This window comes from Boleophthalmus pectinirostris, unplaced genomic scaffold (genome assembly GCF_026225935.1).
Source record: "Boleophthalmus pectinirostris isolate CB_2022bp ecotype Guang Dong unplaced genomic scaffold, ASM2622593v1 HiC_scaffold_16, whole genome shotgun sequence".
Classification (NCBI taxonomy): domain Eukaryota; kingdom Metazoa; phylum Chordata; class Actinopteri; order Gobiiformes; family Gobiidae; genus Boleophthalmus; species Boleophthalmus pectinirostris.
In genome coordinates, this window is record NW_026571095.1 from 38,614,792 (window position 1) to 38,636,631 (window position 21,840).

Sequence of the window (21,840 nt, forward strand, 5' to 3'; positions counted from 1 at the left end):
GGCTGGGTGCTGTGTGCTGCTGCAGATGTGTCCCCTGCTGATCTCAACACGCTCTACAACAGCCCAGTGAAGACGGCCGAGTGGGTCATCCGCCCCAAACAGGGAATCTGGGACTGGGTCCCAGATATGTACCCCACCACCCACAGCGGAGTCAGGTTAGTGCGGCAATCATTCTCTGCATTTGACCCGTCCTTTAGTGTCTCTGGTTTAAACCTGCATTTGACCCATTTCACAGTCTCTGGGTTAAACCTACATCTGACCCGTCCTTTAGATCCTTTAGTTTCTCTGGGTTAAACCTGCATTTGATTCATTCTTTAGTGTCCCTGGGTTAAACCTGCATTTGACCCATCCTTTAGATCCTTTAGTGTCTCTGGGTTAAACGTACATTTGACCCGTACTTCAGCGTCTCTGGGTTAAACCTGTCAGGAGCAGTGGGTCCCAGCTCCAGATCTTGAGCTCCTGTGGGTCAGGTCTGTTTTAGCTGCAGGATTTGACCCGTTGTGCATGTTTTGAGTTGTTGAGGAAAACCAGAGGACCAGACACAAGAAGAACATGCAAACTGCACACAGAAACAAGACTGAACCCAGAGCCGTTCTGCTGCGAGACTCATGACAAACATTCACACTGCATCTTTAAGTGAAAGTTTCTAAAGAAGCCAAGATAGAGAATATAGACTCTTCTGACCCCGCCCCTCTATCCTATGTCCCTCTCTATGTTTGACTCCGCCCCTCTGTCGTCAGGGTGACTCTGGAGGACGGGAGACAGTTCCTGATCCACAAAGGACGAGACTTCGGAATATTGTCAGAGACAGTGGTCACCGACGCAAAACACATGTCCGACAAATGGGAGGTAAGACCGGGTCTGAACCAGGACTAAACCAGGACTAGACCAGATCTTGTACAAGTCTAAAGCAGGACAGAACATGGATTGAACCAGGGCTGGATCAGGACTAAACAAGGACTGAACTAGAACTAGACAAAGATAAAGTAGGACTAGATGAGGACTAAACCAGGTCAAATTTAAGACCAAACCAGGATATAACCAGGATTGAACCAGGACTAGATCAGAACTAAAACAGGACTGAACCAGGACTAAACCAGGTCTGCACCAGGACTGAACCAGGTCTAACCTACGTCTCTGCAGGTGAAGCTGAGGCGGGGCTTCATGGGGTCTGTGACTGTGGGGGACTTGGTGAAAGCTGGAGGAGAGAAGTACACCATCATGTTGGGGGAGCACTGTCACAAAGCTGCAAAAGACATGATGAACCTGAATATAGAAGAAGACGAAACAGTTAAACCGTGTGTTTTTCTCCACCCTTAAACATGTGTATGACATGGGGGTGATTCCAGCTCCATCGAATTCAGCTCTAATTCACTTTCTATTGAAAAATCACCCCTCTTTTTGTAACTGCTGCTGTCACATGCTTCATTTTGGTCATTTGGTCTAAAATATTTGTATTAACCCACTCTGCATGATCCTGTTTTTGGTTGTTGTTTTTTTTTTTTTTGTTTCTGTTTTGTTTTGGGGGTTTGGTTGCTGTGATACTTACGGTCTGATTTCCAAATGTGGAAGCTCAAAATTCCTGACTGGTTGTAAATCTCTGTGTGTCTGTAATAAAGTCATTGTGATTCTGTACTTGGGGGAAACTACATTTTAAAACTGCACTGTGTACGAGGATCTGAAACCATAACGATGTTGCCAGGAATATTAGGAAATAGAAAGGCATAAAACTTTATAATTTCCATGGAGATAAGCAGACCAATATCAGATCTGTGGAGAGGCGACTGCACTTACTGTAAGTACAGTGTTTAAGATTTTAAAAACAGCTGCACTGAAAGAAAAAAAAGTTTGCTGAATTTGTGTAAAAATAATATGGAAAGAGGTTGTGTGTGCAATAAAAATGATGTTTGATACCCTCTATGTATTTCCTTGAACATAAAAATGCAAAATCATGAAAATGTTTTATGTTGTTATTTTTTATGCTTTTATGTTGTTATGTTTTTATATATAATTAAATTCTGTCTAGTCAGTCAGAGTTCTAATTTTGGATACAGGTCACTGAGGTCATCCTTGTATTCGGCTTGATTTTTTTCTGAGATTTTTTTTGCAGTTTTAATAACTCCCTCTCCTGGATTTTGTCCCTCAGCTCAGGCCTAATAATAATAATAATAATAATAATAATAATAATAATAATAACAATAATAATGATACAGTAATTCAACAGATACTGTATTCAGGCTCTCATTTCACTTACTCACATCCATCCATCCATCCATTTTCGTCCGCTTATCCGGGGCCGGGTCGCGGGGGAAGCAGCCTAAGCAGGGACTCCCAGACTTCCTTCACCCCAGACACGTCCTCCAGCTCCTCCGGGGGGACCCCGAGGCGTTCCCAGGCCAGCCGAGAGACATAGTCCCTCCAGCGTGTCCTGGGTCTTCCCCGGGGCCTCCTCCCGGTGGGACATGCCCGGAACACCTCCCGAGGGAGGCGCCCACTTACTCACATCCTTTAGAAAATACTATATGATTTAGAGATTTCACAGTAATGTTCTAATTCTGAGGCTAATCCTAATTCTTGTTTTTTTTTTTTTTTTTTTTTTTTTTTCAAATTTGCAAAAGACAGTGGGTCAGTTCAAATGTGTAAAAAGGGTTTTATGCCAAATTTTACTATTTGGAACTTTCTACTATATTATAATAAAGTGATCACAAATATGCCTGAAGAGGTTATAGATGTCATCCATGCATGTTTGAGTAATTTAGTGATCTTTCCCAGGCCCTATTCAAAGCAAAAATACTCAAAGATGCATAGATGACATGTAAACCCTCTTCAGGCATGATTCTGATGAGGGAACAACAGATTATAAGGCAAGGCAAGTTTATTTGTATAGCACAATTTGTACACAAAGTAATTCAAAGTGCTTTACAGAATAAGAAATACATTAAAATCATAATAAAAACAAATCAAAACATAAATAATCATGAAGATTAAAATTAAAAAAGAATGAAAACCTTTCAGTTATTTGCACAGTCAAACAGAAATGTTTTGAGTCTGGATTTAAAAACAGCGTCACAGAAGAGTCTGTCTCACATGTTCAGACTGTTCCAGGTTTTAGCTGCATGAACCTGAAACTCTGACTCCCCTTGTTTAGTCGTGACTCTGGGCACCAGCAGGAGGTCGGTCCCTGAGCTCCTCAGAATGCGAGGTGGTTCATATGACACTAACATGTCACAGATGGACTTTGGTGCTCGTCCATGGAGACACTTGTACAAGCAGAGCTGCTTTAAAGTCTATTCTCTGAGCTACAGAAGCCAGTGCAGAGACCTGAGCACAGGACTTATGTGCTCGTACTTCCTAGTTCGAGTAAGGACCCGAGCTGCAGCGTTCTGGATGTTCTGGATGTTCTGGATGTTCTGCAGCGTCTCACAGCTCGTTTGGAGAGACCAGTGAGCAGACCATTACAGTATCTAACCTACTGGAGACAAACGCATGGATAAGTTTCTCCAAGTCTGATTTAGACAGTAAACCTTTGATTTTTGCTATGTTTTTTAGATGGTAAAAGGCTGCAGATGTTATTGATTTGATGTGGCTGTTAAAGTTCAAGTCTGAGTCCATTATTACCCCTAGATTTCTTGCCTGATTTGAAGGTTTTAGAGAGAGAGACTGGAGGTGACTGCTGACACTGTCCCTTTGTTTCTGTGGACCAAACACTATGACTTCAGTCTTGTCAGAGTTTAGCTGGAGAAAGTTGTTTTGCATCCACACACTGATCTGTTGGATGCAGTGACCAAGTGAGTCCACTGGTCCATAGTCTCCTGCTGCCAGAGAGACGTAGATCTGAGTGTCGTCTGCATAATTGTGGTACGACACGTTATTGCTGCTTATTAACTGGCCTGTAGGGGGCAGCATGTAGAGATTGAACAACAGGGGGCCCAGGATTGACCCCTGAGGCACCCCACAGGTCAGGGCCATGTGATCTGAGACACAGTTTCCAATTTCAACAAAAATACTTCCTGTCTTCTAGATAGGACTTGAACCAGTTTAGTACAGTACCAGAGATGCCCACCCAGTCCTCTAGTCTCTGTAAGAGAGGATCCCATGATCGACAGTGTCAAAAGCAGCACTCAGATCTAACAGGATCAAGACTGAGACTTTGCCTGCATCAGTGTTCAGGCCGATGTCATTTGTCACCTTGATAAGAGCAGTCTCAGTGCTGTGGTGGATCTAAAACCTGACTGGAAAACATCAAAGGAGTTGTTCATTTGGAGAAAGTTCGTAAGCTGTTGGTAAACAGCTTTTTCAAGGACTTTGCCAAAAAACGGCAGATTTGAGATGGATCGGAAATTGTTCAGTACTGTGGCATCAAGACTGCTCTTCTTTAGGAGAGGCGTAATGACCGTAGTTTTCAATGCATTTGGGAATGTTCCAGATTGAAGTGACATGTTAACTATGTGAGTGAGTGGTGAAAGTAAACTGTTGAGGATTATAACACAGTAGAAAGCTAAAACAATTAATTTTACATAACACCTCCTTTTTAACATAAGAGTATTGTCTTTTACGTACATAAAGACAACTGTTTTGTGGACTCAGTATTTGTTTTTATCTTTTTAAAACCACTAAAGGCTCCGGTTCCTGTGCACTGAGGCAGACTCTGCAGATGCACCACAGAACTATGTTTGCAGTCACACGTCCTGCTTTGGTCTAAAGTTCAGTGTTCAAAATGTGTCCACCAAAAGATTTTAAGTGGAGACATTTTATAGGAGACTTATTGCAGGTTGTGTTCATGAGGCATCAGTAGCTCTGTAGTTTAAAAGTCATGTCTTAAGCAAAATTGACTCTTGTGAGCTTTAAGCCATGTTATAAAGTTTTTACGTCCTCAAAAACAGACTTGGAGTGGTGTTTTGTTTCATTCACACATGTTTGGTCATGGTTATTGATGATTCTAGTGAAGATATTTGGATTTAAAAACACAGTGGAGCACTTCCTGTATTACCACATAACCTCACAAGATGAACAGTGTTTTCTGTTTGAGAAAAGAACTCAGACTAAATCTGCAGAGTTTGTGTTAAACATGTGTTTTTAAACTCCACACATCTTCAGTAGAATTTGGATCATTTAGATGGTTTCAGCCCGGGATTTGTTTCTGCTGAATTAAAAGTAAAAGGAGCTGTTCACTTGAAAAACTACCACTTCATTACATTGATTTATTGATTTAATAGGGACAGTGCATATTAATGAACATCTACAACACTGCAGCGGAAATATGACAGATTATAGCAAAAATGTTCATTTCCATCTGTCGTCCCTGAGCAGGTGACACCACATTTAACAACAAAAACACTAACATGTGACTATAGCAACAGTGCTACAATAAAAGTGTCCACAAGTCTGGTTTTCCTTTAGCCTGTTTCAAGAGGGATTTTAAAGTGTCCAGTGTTGGAGTCTCTCTTATTGATAATGGGAGAATGTTCCAGAACTTAGTGCTTCTGACTGAGACACACTTTGTCCAAATGTGGTGCGTCTGTGTGGAGCTCACAGTTCCTCCGGGCTGTGGTCTTAGTTCTCATCCCACTGACGGTCTTTGTGTTAATAAAACGCTGTGTAACGGAACATCATAAGGTGGAACAGAGCATTTAGAGCTTTGGAGATGTCGACAGACTACATTCTAACATGACTTTAAAGCTCACACTTTGCATAATAAAAAGACTTTAAAGTCACTTGTTCAGAAATGTGCTGCTTGTTTGTGTGGAGTTTTTGAGTTTAACTGTGACTTTGTGGAAATTACCAGAGTCTCAAAACATAACCAAAAGTTCTGGAATTCCCAGGATGAGAATTTGATCCAGGATCATAACAGGTCTAGACAAAGACCAAGACTGAAACCAAAACAAGGTCTCGAAAGACTTAACTGAACAAATAAAACACTCTGAAATCTGAATTCTTTCTGTTCTGACCATAATGATTCAAACTAAGATCTTGCCTTAAAAAAGAAAAGAATATTATTATATTATATTGTTATATTTATATTTATATATGTAGTTTATATGGGGTTGTCACCTGCTTATATCCATGAAGGTACATGTGTTTAAGTTTTGACCTTTAAATCAAAAAAAGTTCTGTTCTGCACCTTTAAAAAATGAGAAAGTGCAAATTATCATTATTTTCTATTGACCATAAGAGCAGTGTCAGAGAGAATGAGAAAGCATTTCTGTGTGAAGAGGAGGAGAGGGGGAGGGAGGGACAGGAGGATACCGTTCTGTGTTGGGACGGGGCCTTAACAATTATTCTAACCCCTAACCCTAACACAGATTCTAACCCTAACCCTAACCCTAACCCTAACCCTGACCCTGATTCTGAAGAAGGGTGAACTACCACCCGTAACGTAGTTCTGGAGGCACTTTTTTCATTTATTTTCTTTTTTGTATATAGTTATTGTAAATTGCACATAGTTAATTTAAATAATTAAAAAGACAAAAAAATGTAAAAAACTAAAAACCAAAAAAACTTAAATAGTTCAAAACAAGAATGTCTGGGTGGACCCTCATCCACTCCAGACGATCTAGGCTGCAGTCCCGTGGGCGGGGTCCGAAGCGTTCAACCACCGGGGGGTGTTGTGCTGGCGTCCGAGTTGGAGCCCATGCACCACCCGTTCCCGGCTGGGGATGGGGCTCTAACTTTTTTTTTTTCTGCGCTGAACCTCGAAGGAGCAACAACTCTCCTCTGCTCAGCCACAGAACCCGTGTGCCTCGAGCTTGAAGAAGGGTGGACTACCACCTGAAACGTTGTTGAGAGGCACAATTTTTATTTTAAATTATATTTTTTGTTTGAATTTTTATTTAATTTTATTATTATTATTAAAATAAAATAAAATAAAATAAATAATAAACAAAAAAATATTGAATTTAAAATTTGAAAATGGAGTCTGGATGGACCAACGTCCACTCCAGATATTCGAGGCATCGGACCCATGGGCTGAGTCTGTGTCTTTTGAGTGGCGGGTGTGAAGGGCCGTCACCCGTGCGAGAGCCCATGCATCACCCATTCTCAGCTGGGGACGGGACCCTAAGCATTCTAACCCTAACCCCAATATTCCTGAACAAATTAAGAGTTTTTCTCTTTCAGACTGAGTTTCTGCTTTTGTCGGCATCACCAACTTTTCACATTCGTTGTTAAACACCAAAAAATCTTTTGAACAAATCACGGATGATTTTAATTTTCCTGTTAAGGATTTCCACAAATACTTTCAAATTTAAGATTTTATCTGATCCTTTTTACAAGGAAATAAATGTAGAGTCAGTCCGATCTGGAACAATCTTACCATCTGTTCAACATAACACAACAACACAACCACACACACAACAACACAACCACACACACACACAACACACACACAACAACACACAACACACAACACACAACAACACAACCACACAACACACACAACACACAACAACACAACCACACAACACACAACAACACAACACACACACACACACAACACACACACACACACAACACAACACAACAACACACAACACACACACACAACACACAACACAACAACACAACACAACACACAACACACAACACACAACAACACACACAACACACAACAACAACACACACACAACAACACAACACACACAACACAACACACACACACAACAACACAACCACACACACAACAACACAACCACACAACACACAACAACACAAACAACACAACACACAACAACAACACAACACAACACAACACACACAACACACACACACACACACAACACACAACACACAACAACACACACAACACACACAACAACAACACAAACACACAACAACACAACACACACAACACACACACACACACACAACAACACACACACACACACAACAACACAACACACAACAACAACACACACACACACACAACAACACACACAACACACAACACAACAACACAACACACACAACACACACAACACACAACAACACACAACACACACACACACAACACACACACACACAACACACACCACACAACACACAACACACAACACACAACAACACAACAACACAACCACACACACACACACAACACACACACACACAACACACAACACACAACACACAACACACACAACACAACACACACACACACACAACAACAACAACAACACACAACAACACAACACACAACAACACAACCAACACACAACACACAACACAACCACACAACAACACAACAACACACACACACACAACAACACACACAACAACACAACACACAACACACAACAACACACACACACAACAACAACACAACAACACAACACACAACAACACAACAACACAACAACACACAACACACACAACACAACACACACAACACACACAACAACACACACACACACAACACAACACACAACAACACAACCACACAACACACAACAACACAACACACAACAACACAACAACACACAACAACACAACACACACACACAACACACAACAACACACACAACAACAACACACACACACAACACACACACACACACACACACACAACAACACACAACAACAACAACACACACAACAACAACACACACACAACAAACACAACAACACAACACACACACACACACACAACACAACAACACACACAACACACACACAACACAACACACACAACACACAAACACACAACAACACAAACACAACACAACACACACACAACAACACACAACAACACAACACACAACAACACAACCACACAACACACAAAACACACACACACAACACAACACACAACACACAACAACAAACACACAACACAACACAAACAACAACACACACAACACAACACAACACAACACACAACACACAACAACACAACAACACAACCACAACAACACACAACACACAACACAACACACAACAACACAACCACACAACCACACAAGCTCCTGTGGGAATCATCTGCAAATGACCCACAACCAAAAAGAATGTGGCGTTTTTACCTGTTCATGTTGTGTATCTGTTCATGTTGTGTATCTGTTCATGTTGTGTATCTGTTCATGTTGTGTATCTGTTCATGTACACAGACACACACACACACAGTGTTTTTGAATTCAAACATCACGACCATTTGCAAAGTACGAAGGATCTAATCCTCTTACAGACTTTTAATACAGTTTTTAAATAAACTCAAAGCTTTAAATAAATTCTTAACCAACATTTAACTCTTAATAAAATAATGCATTTACTCTTTGGGTTAATCTAGAATGTGTTTTAGAGTGTGGGGGAAAGCATCTGCATATTTTATTATAATGACAATATAATTATTATTTGTTATGAATGAACAAGACAGTTGAATGACCACACAGACTTTTCTTCACTTTTATTGCTGTCATGAGATTGAAACAGAGTTTCAGTCGTGCTTCAGGGTCAGAGTTTCAGTCGGGCTTCAGGGTCAAAGTTTCAGTCGGGCTCTTAAGACGTTGTAATGGATTCGGTTGTCCACCAGATGTCACCGTCACTTAAGTATTGAAGCTCTGAATCTTTTTCGTTACAATTGTTTGGAAAGTCCCAGTGCTTCATGAATCTTCACTTGCCCACCACGTATTATATTATGAGGCAATTAAGGTGTTTACCCGTTAAAAATAAACGTAAATGTGAACAGTTTGATTTTTACAGAGTCAAACCCAAGCCCCCAGGTTCCAAAATGGCCGTACCCCTGATCACAGTTTAGCCTAGCATGGCTAGGTACTTCCGGTGGCTGTGGGCCGACCGAGCATGCGCAGTAGTACTCTTTTCTCCCACGGGCACACGCGAATGTACGCGGCCACACATGGATCCGGAGCGCGGACTCGTGTATCACGTGATCGCTTTGACCAATCAGAGCGAGAGGAGCTAGGAGCGGAGCCGGAGCTAACGAATATAAAGCGTTTTTTTAAGACGACTGAAGGATTTTGAGCGAGAAAAAGTTTATGATCTAAAAATAGGTAAAAATCGCCAACAAATCCGATATTTTTGAAAGCTGTAGGTCCCTGTCAGACAAACACGAGCAGTTTGTGTTCACACTGACTCTATGAAAAAAATCTTGTCTCGGCCCATGGGACTTTTTCTGCTGAAGTTCCAGTGAGACACGACGACACCTGGAGGCCGAAACAAGCAACAAAACTGTATCCAGTTATTTTAATAGATCCATGGTCAAAACAGGCCGTGTCTCTGCGTGCGCTCTTATTGGCTGCTGCGGAGAGAGCGTGGGTGCGTCATCAGGGCAGCGGCGGAACAGTGTTTCCGCTTCCGGGTCATTTTTGTTTTTAAACAGAATTCAGTGCACGACCTTAACCCCGCAGACCCGAGCCCCGCAGACCCGAGCCCCGCAGACCCGAGCCCCGCAGACCCGAGCCCCGCAGACCCGAGCCCCGCAGGACCGTGCAAACATGCACCGGCCTCCGGGCAGAGCGCAGCACAGTCCCGGCTTCAGCCCCGGCCACAGGGCCTCTCCGCGGGGCTGGACACCGACACACGGCGGCCGGTACAGCGGCTCTCCTCGCTTCTCTCCGGGGCCGTACGGAGGAGAAGGCCGGGACTTTGGCCGAGGGGCTCCGTGCTTCTCGCCCCCGAGGTTTCAGGGGGGGTCGCCGCGGGGACGTGGAGCTCTGTCCCCGGGCTGTGGCGCCGGAGCCTCGCGGTTCAGAGGCAGGAACAGAGGAGGCTTCAGTCCCGGAACCGGAGCCAGGAACCAGGTGAGACCCAGAGAGAAACTGTAGACTGAACCCATGTGTGTGTGTTTGTGTGCGTTTGTGTGCGTTTGTGTGCGTTTGTGTGTGTGTGTGTTTGTGTGTGTGTGTTTGTGTGTGTTTGTGTGTGCGCTTGTGTGAACTCGTGATTTTAATCCCAGACTGTTCCGCAGGAGGACGCATCTGTGGAGAGTTACTTTCGTCCGAACATGCTCCAGGACCCGTGGAAAAACCTGAGTCCAGTCTCTAAAGACCAGCTCCAGACCAGGACTAGACCAGGACTAGACCAGGACTAGACCAGGACTAGACCAGGACTAGACCAGGACTAGACCAGGACCATCTCGAGAAAACCTTGGATCGTTTTTAAAGTTTGAAGTTTATGTATTTTAATCCCTGTTTTTATATATTTATATATAAAAGAGAACATTTCATTTGTGTTTTTAAACTGTTTATTCTTTTGGATTAAAATCATTTTGGAAAAAAATGAAACAGTCTCAAATTTTATTTTATTGAAACCAGAGTGCGCATGCGCACCATGCGAGCACCCGGAAGTGTAGTCCAGAGCAGCACGGATCAGGCAGGTGAGTTTAACCCGATTAAAACTGAGTTAAACCGGGACTGGTCCGGAGCCGGGTCCGGACCGGAGTCCGAGCCGCGCGGCCGGGACACGTGGGTCTGCGGGGGGCTGTTTGTGTGGAAGTTTGTCTCATGTTTGTGGTTTTCAATGAACTCAGAGAATGAAGCGTCTTTTAGGTGTTGGACCCGTGGACTTTTGGAAACGTTCACAGAAGGAACTGTGTGTGAGATTTAGATTCCATAAAAATGACACTGAGAAGTAAACATATTCAGATAAAATAGAACTGATTTGTTCTTGATAATCACACAAACGTTGGACATGAGTCTTCAAGTTTAAACTTTAGATTCTTCTGGACAGACGTGTTTGTGTCAGATCCACATTCCGCCCACACTCTGCTCTGGTGCCACAAGGAAACTGGTGTGTTAGAGTTAAATATGTTATGTATATGTATATTCAGTGTCGGGAGTAACAGATTACATGTACCAGAGTAATCAGAGTACAAATGATGAGTAACTGTATTCAGTTTCAGTGAGTCGTAATTGGATTACAGTTACTTTGTTGAAATAAATGATTATACGGCGGGATTTTCCTGTTTTCACATTTTGGGATATATATATATATATATATAGATAGATAGATAGATATATTTTGTAATTCCACTCATTGCTGGACACTAAACCAGGTCTAAACCAAGACTACACCAGGTCTAAACTATGTCTCAAACAGGATTTAACAGGACTAAATCCTGCTGCGTGGACCGCGTCTCCTTCTCTTCTATCAATAATATTTTTAATTTGGTTCAGTAAAGTTTGGGCTTTTTATTTTCTTTTAGCAAACAAAATGTCTTATGTTACGATTTCCTCGTCTTTGCTTCTCTTCAGCAAATCAAGTAATCCAAAGTATTCAGATTACGTTACTAATTTTAAGTAATTTATTGGATTATGTTACAAACTACATTTTGGGGGATGTAATTTGTAATCTGTAGGGGATTACATTTTAAAAATCACCTTCCCAACACTGTGTATATATATTTATATATATATTTATATGTATGTAAATATATGTGTGTGTGTGTATGTGTGTATATATATATATATATATATATATATATATATATATATATATATATATATATATATATATATATAATGATGTATGCTCCAGGTGAGATGTCCAAGTCACATGACCCTTGGCAAGACGCCATGGACCACGCCGTCGCTGTGGCCCGTAAATCAGGAGAGGTTAGTCCAGAACCTTCTAGGCCTGTTCAGATCCTCCTTTAGACCTGTTCAGATCCTCCTTTAGACCTGGTCTCTGCAGATAATCCGAGAGGCGGTTCAGAACCAGGACCGGTCCAGTTTGGTCCAGACCAAGTCCTCGGCTGTGGACCTCGTCACAGAAACTGATCAGAAAGTGGAGCAGCTCATCATCCAATCAGTGAAGAGCAAGTTTCCCTCCCACAGGTATACCCCGCCCCAGACTCTCAACTGTCAATCACGATGACAGAGACAGGAGAGAGCCAATCAGAAACCACTGCCTCTCCTGTGGGCGGGGCCACAGTGGACCTGACTACTGACCCATAACCTCTGACCCCTAACCTTTTAAAAGTCGTATCTGACTCGTGCTGCAGGTTCATCGGGGAGGAGTCTGTGTCATCTGGGGAGCTCTGTGTCCTGACCTCTGACCCCACCTGGATCATCGACCCCATCGACGGCACCACCAACTTCGTCCACGGGTGAGGATCTAAAAACAGCTGTTCAGATTGGAGCACAGAAGGATGGTAACAGTTTAGGGGATAAAAAATGGACATTAATTTCATTTTCAAAGAGAAAAGAGACCTTCAAGGAATATTCTTCAACATTTTACTTGCTCACGTTTTATCCATAAAAACGCAGCGTTAGGGTTAAGTGTAGGTCACATGTTTCTGTCACATGTTTCTGTAGTAGAACCTGGAAACTTCACGCTGGGCTCAATCAGACTCAGACATATCAGAGCGATAAGACATTTGAAATGTAAAATTTAAAACAGGTCACCACACACTACAATATTTTTGTCTTAAACGATTTTTAAACATGCAAGAATGTTTGGGTTTGGTTTCCCCCATCAACGCAACCCAAAACATGCTACAGGTCTCCAGGAAGAACAGTGGATAGTCAAGGTCAGTTAAATACAATCGATCAGTGAACCTGCCCAGGGACGACAGGTGGAAATTAACACTGATGCTACAACCTGGAACAAACACCTCTCCTGTTAAGGTTAATGTAAAAAATGTGCGCTGTCCCTGACTCATTAATTAAATAAATAAATAAATGAATAAGAAACAGCACACAGACACGAGGAGAATCTGATGACACTTAAATACTCCAGTGGGATCTGTCTGTGAAGCGCAGGATTTAAATCTGTGAGCACTGTGATGGCGTCAGCTGTTTCCCATTTACAGTAAAACCACTCAGTTTGGAACTCTGAAGTGTTCAAAGATCAGAGCTCTGCACTTTTAGTTTAGATACAAGTCAAAACTGTTTTATTATTATTTATGAAATGTGGTGCAATACTTCAGATGCAGGATTTTAAAAGTATAAAGATTGTAGATAAAGTATACACTTTTTTACTTTCAAAGAACGCCTCAGACTGGATGCACAGCGTGGTTTTGTGGACTGGGGTCATTATTTGAAGTGGACAGTTTCTATGGATATTGTGGATGTGGATGCACTTTAAATTTACCACTTTACGAGAGGTGATGAATGAAGGTTTCTCATTATTTCCACTATTTCCTTAGGGTTAGGGTTAGTGTTAGTGTTTTGCATCTCTTTGTCTGTTAGAGGAACACAAACGGTATCCTATGTGTCATTAGGTCGAAGGAAATAGTGTAATTTTAATTGTGTTGGGTTCGGACACAAATATCTTAATGCCTGTCGGGCTTGGGGTGGATTCGATCACTGTTTTGTTGGATGTGGGCTGGGCTCAGACAGAAAAAAAACTGTTTCACATGTTTCTGTTACATGTTTTGTAAAAGTTTCCTGTTCATGTCGTTAAAGGTACCCGTTTGTCGGAGTGTGCATCGGCTTTGCTGTCAATCAACAGGTGAGACACACCCCCGACACAGAGACACACTGAGACACACAGAGACACACAGACACACAGAGACACACAGACACACACAGACACACACAGAGACACACACAGAGACACACAGACACACACAGACACACACACACAGAGACACACACAGACACACACAGAGACACACACAGACACACACAGAGACAGACACACACAGACACACACAGACACACACAGACACACAGAGACACACAGACACACACACACACAGAGACACACACAGACACACACACACACAGACACACAGAGACACACACAGACACACAGACACGCTGAGACACACAGACACACTGAGGCACACACAGACACACACAGACACACACAGACACACACAGAGACACACAGAGACACATACAGAGACACACTGAGGCACACAGAGACACACACACACACACAGAGACACACACACAGAGACACACAGACACAGACACACAGAGACACACAGACACACAGACACACAGACACACACAGAGACACACAGACACAGACACACAGACACACACACACACAGACACACACAGACACACAGACACACAGACACACAGACACACAGACACACAGACACACAGAGACACACACACACAGACACACACACACAGACACACACACACACAGACACACAGACACACACACACACAGACACACACATACAGAGACACACAGACACACAGACACACACAGAGACACACACAGACACACACAGACACACACAGACACACACAGACACACAGACACACACAGACACACACAGACATACAGAGACACACAGACACACACAGAGACACACAGACACACACAGACACACAGACACACAGACACACAGAGACACACAGACACACAGACACACAGACACACAGACACACACAGACACACAGACACACAGAGACACACACACACAGAGACACACACACAGAGACACACTGAGACACACAGAACACACACAGAGACACACTGACATACAGAGACACACACACACACACACAGACACACAGACACACACACACAGACACACAGACACACACAGACACACAGAGACACACTGAGACACACACACACACACAGACACACAGACACACACAGAGACACACAGAGACACACCCACTCTGCACATTTACATTTGTGTCTACATTTACATTAATTTATTGCTTATTTTAATCTGTGTTCTGCAAACGTCTTTGAGTGTCCTGGAAAACGCTATAGAAATATTTGTTATTCATACATTTATATTTGCGTCCACGCCGCAGGTGGAATGGGGCGTGGTCTACAGCGCCATCGAAGACAAAATGTTTACAGCCCGAAGAGGACGAGGGGCCTTTTGTAACGGGCGCCCCCTACAGGTGTCCCCACAAACAGGTCTCACGAGTCTTATTTCATAAAGAGTGGATAATAAAACTGTTATAATTATGACCTGATATTATAAATATGGGTTATTATAAATCTGAGCTGGAGTAACAGTCTGTGACTCTCAGACGTGCACCGGGCGCTGGTGGCCACAGAGTTCGGCTCCAGCAGAGACCCTCAAGTCGTCGATAAGATCTTCAGCAGCCTCCGGAAAGTCCTGTCTCTGCCGGTGCATGGGTGTGTCCTACACACTACAAATTACACCTACACACTAGACCCTACACACTACAGACTACACACTACACCCTACACACTAACCCTACAGAGTACACCCTACACACTACAGACTACACACTACACCCTACACCCTACACACTACAGACTACACCTACACACTACACCTACACACTACAGACTACACCCTACACACTAACCCTACAGAGTACACCCTACACACTACAGACTACACACTACACCCTACACACTACACACTACACACTACAGACTACACACTACACCCTACACACTACAGACTACACACTACACCCTACACACTACCCTACAGACACCCTACACACTACAGACTACACACTACACCCTACACACTACAGACTACAGACTACAGACTACACCCTACACACTACAGACTACACACTACACCCTACACACTACACACTACACCTACACACTACACACTACACCCTACACACTAACCCTACAGAGTACACCCTACACACTACAGACTACACACTACACCCTACACTACAGACTACAGACTACAGACTACACCCTACACCTACACACTACACTACACACTACACCCTACACACTACACCCTACACACTACACACTACACCCTAGACTACACCTACACTACTACACTACAGACTACACACTACACCTACACCCTACACACTACAGACTACACCCTACACCTACACACTACACACTACACACTACAGACTACAGACTACACACTACAGACACCTACACACTACACACTACACACTACAGACTACACACTACAGACTACACCCTACACTACAGACTACACACTACAGACTACAGACTACACACTACACCCTACACTACAGACTACACACTACAGACTACACACTACACCCTACACCCTACACACTACAGACTACACACTACACCCTACACACTACAGACTACAGACTACACCCTACACCCTACACACTACAGACTACACACTACAGACTACAGACTACACACTACAGACTACAGACTACACACTACACCCTACACCCTACACACTACACACTAACCCTGAGGACAGTCCTGTCTCTGCTGGTACACGGGTTTGTGTCCTATCACACTTTACAAAGTACACACTACAGGCTACACACTAACCCTACACACTAACCCTACACACTGTAAGGTGCGTGGTGTTGTAAGTGTAGTTACTCTCTTGTCCTGTAGGGTGTTGTAAGTGTAGTTACACTTAGGGGTGGGCGATATATCGATATTTTAAATATATCGAGATAGTTTTTAAAATCGATATGAATTCTGACATATTGTATATATCGATATAATGCTTATATTTAATTTTGATTTCGCTGCTTCGCTTGTTTACCTTCTCTCTCGTCGCCCCCGCCTCCCTGATTTTGTTCGCTCGTGTCTCCTTCACTCGTCACTGTCGCCGTGAATGCCCAAAGTTGGTGCCAGTGAAAAGCTTCAAGCACCACGAACCTTTTCCATCATTTACAGACAAAACCACGAGCAGCACATCCTCATGTTCCACCGAGTCGCGTCCTTTAGCCCGAAAGAAGCTAAATGAGCTGAGCTGCAGGAGAAGTGCTGTTTATGCAAATGAGCCATGAGCTTAAATTTCGTTTCTGTAAAATGTAAACACACGTGAGCAAAACTGCATTAAACACATTATTATCTCAAACGGGCTGATGTGGATCTATAGTCGTTATCCTTTATATCTTGTAAAGTTTAACAATGTAAAGTTTATTTATGCAGAATATTTTAATGAATAATCTGTTGCAGTGTCACTTGTACAACAGTGTTTGGAAACATTGGGTTTGATCTGCAGTGGATTGTGGGATTAAACCTCAGAGCTCCTGACGCTGGATATGGATCTATTAAAATAAGGAACATCCTGAGCTTCTTCTGCTAAATGAGCTCATGGTTCTGGTTCTGGTTTGGATAACAGAGTTAATGCAAAGATGAGCTTGTGTTGAGTTGTTTTATCTATGAAGGAAAAGAAGGAAATATGTTTTATTTCTTTTATTTTACAGTTAAATTATTATTTATGTAATTAGGGTTTTTTGTAATCTTAAATGTTCCGATATGAACTGTCAACCTCTTACACTTCAATTTAAAAAAAATTGGCAGATTTGTTTTTACAGTTTTCAGTTTTAGGGGGTTATTTTTTCTTGAACATATATCAAGATATATATCGTATATCGAGATATAGCAAAATATATCGAGATATATTTTTTGATCCATATCGCCCAGCCCTAGTTACACTCCTGTCCTGTAGGGTGCGTGGTGTTGTAAGTGTAGTTACACTCCTGTCCTGTAGGGTGTTGTAAGTGTAGTTACACTCCTGTCCTGTAGGGTGCGTGGCGCTGGCTCTGCTGCTCTGAACATGTGCGCTGTGGCTCTTGGGTCTGTGGAGCTTTATTATGAAACGGGGATCCACATTTGGGACTTCGCCGCAGCTTCAGTGATCGTCACCGAAGCCGGAGGCGTCCTGAGAGACACAACAGGTACACACACTACACACTACACACACTACACACTACACACACTACACACACTACACACTACACACTACACACAACACTATACACACTACACACACACACACACTATACACACTACACACACTACACACACACACACTACACTACACACTACACTACACACACTATACACACTACACACAACACTATACACACTACACACTACACACTACACACTACACACACACACACACTATACACACTACACACACACACTATACACACTACACACACACACACTATACACACTACACACACACACACACACACTATACACACACACTAACACACTAACACACTACACACATACACACTACACACTACACACTACACACAACACTATACACACTACACACTACACACACTACACACTAACACTACACACTATACACACTACACTACACACTATACACACTACACACAACACTATACACACTACACACTACACACACACACTATACACACTACACACTACACACACACACACACTATACACACTACACACACAACACTATAACACACACACACAACACACTATACACACTACACACTACAACACAACACTATACACACTACACACTACACACTACACACACACACTATACACACTACACACACACACACACTATACACACTAACACACAACACTATACACACTACACACTACACACACACACTATACACACTACACACACACTACACACACACTATACACACTACACACTATACACACTACACACACACTATACACACACTACACACAACACTATACACACACTACACACACACACACACTATACACACTACACACACACTATACACACTACACACACACTACACACTATACACACACACTACACACTACACACTATACACACTACACACAACACATACACACTATACACACTACACACACACTACACACACACACACACTATACACACTACACACACACACACACACACACTATACACACTACACACAACACTACACACTACACACACACTACACACACTACACACTACACACTATACACACTACACACACTACACACTATACACACTACACACACACACACAACACTATACACACACTACACACACACTACACACTACACACACACACACACTATACACACTACACACAACACACTATACACACACTACACACACACACACACTATACACACTACACACTACACACTATACACACTACACACACACACACACTATACACACTACACACTACACACACACTACACACACACACTATACACACTACACACACACTATACACACTACACACAACACTATACACACTACACACAACACTATACACACTACACACAACACTATACACACTACACACAACACTATACACACTACACACAACACTATACACACTACACACACTACACACAACACTATACACACTACACACAACACTATACACACTACACACAACACTATACACACTACACACAACACTATACACACTACACACAACACTATACACACTACACACAACACTACACACTACACACAACACACACTACACACAACACTACACACTACACACACACATATACACACTACACACTACACACACACACACACACACACTACACACTATACACACTACACACACACTACACACACACACTATACACACTACACACACACACTATACACACTACTACACACTACACACTACACACACTACACACACACTATACACACTACACACTACACACTACACACACACTATACACACTACACACACACACACTACACACTACACACACTACACACACACACACACACAACACTATACACACACTACACACAACACTATACACACTACACACACACACACACTATACACACTACACACACACACACACTATACACACTACACACACACACTATACACACTACACACTACACACACACTATACACACTACACACACACTACACACTACACACTATACACACACACTACACACACACACACACTACACACTACACACTATACACACTACACACAACACACTATACACACTACACACACACATACACTATACACACTACACACAACACTATACACACTACACACACACACACACTACACACTACACACTACACACTACACACTACACACAACACTATACACACACACTATACACACTACACACAACACTATACACACTACACACACACACACACTATACACACTACACACAACACTACACACTATACACACACTACACACACACACTATACACACTACACTACACACACACACACTATACACACTACACACACAACACACAACACTATACACACTAACACACACACTATACACACTATACACACAACACTATACACACTACACACACAACACACACACTATACACACTATACACACACAACACACTATACACACTACACACTACACACTACACACTACACACAACACTATACACACTACTACACACACACACACTATACACACTACACACAACACTATACACACTACACACAACACTATACACACTACACACAACACACACACTATACACACTACACACACACACACTATACACACTACACACACACACAACACTATACACACTACACACAACACTATACACACTACACACAACACTATACACACTACACACTACACACAACACTATACACACTACACACAACACTATACACACTACACACAACACTATACACACTACACACTATACACACTACACACAACACTATACACACTACACACAACACTATACACACTACACACAACACTATACACACTACACACAACACTATACACACTACACACTACACACTACACACACACACACACTATACACACTACACACACACAACACTATACACACTACACACAACACTATACACACTACACACAACAGTATACACACAGTGACGTCTGTGCTCCTTCAGGGGGCGCTGTGGACCTCATGTCGCGCAGAGTCGTCGCTGCCAACAACGAAACCATAGCAACAAGAATCATCAGCGAGTTGGACGTGTACTCCCCCGAGAGAGACGACGGAGCGCCCCACGGAGCGCCCCACGGAGCGCCCCACGCGCCCCACGGAGCGCCCCACGGAGCACCTGAATGAGCACACACACAGACAGACACACACACACAGACACACACACACACAGACACACACACACACACACAGACACACACAGACACACACACACACACACACGACACACACACACAGACACACACACACAGACACAC

General features: G+C 42.7%; 2 protein-coding genes across 4 annotated transcripts; both read left to right on the top strand.

Moving 5' to 3' along the window:
* The first annotated feature begins 9,879 nt into the window (after positions 1-9,879).
* On the top strand, positions 9,880-11,228 carry mplkip (M-phase specific PLK1 interacting protein). The gene is made up of 2 exons (XM_055152031.1): positions 9,880-10,745; positions 10,913-11,228. Exons 1-2 carry the CDS (start codon positions 10,200-10,202, stop codon positions 11,033-11,035), a joined length of 669 nt encoding a protein of 222 aa, XP_055008006.1. The 5' UTR covers positions 9,880-10,199; the 3' UTR covers positions 11,036-11,228.
* A 31-nt stretch (positions 11,229-11,259) lies between these two features.
* LOC110175051 (inositol monophosphatase 1-like) lies at positions 11,260-21,805 on the top strand. 3 transcript variants are annotated; one of them, XM_055152029.1, is made up of 10 exons: positions 11,260-11,320; positions 12,481-12,557; positions 12,637-12,779; positions 12,947-13,051; positions 14,352-14,397; positions 15,681-15,789; positions 15,906-16,014; positions 18,367-18,518; positions 21,531-21,640; positions 21,674-21,805. In XM_055152029.1, exons 1-10 carry the CDS (start codon positions 11,266-11,268, stop codon positions 21,707-21,709), a joined length of 942 nt encoding a protein of 313 aa, XP_055008004.1. In that variant the 5' UTR covers positions 11,260-11,265; the 3' UTR covers positions 21,710-21,805. The 3 variants fall into 3 exon arrangements, with proteins under 3 accessions (XP_055008004.1, XP_020796829.2, XP_020796830.2); XM_020941170.2 differs by having other exon boundaries at positions 21,531-21,776; XM_020941171.2 differs by lacking the exon at positions 11,260-11,320 and adding an exon at positions 11,606-11,733 and having other exon boundaries at positions 21,531-21,758.
* Positions 21,806-21,840: the final 35 nt, after the last annotated feature.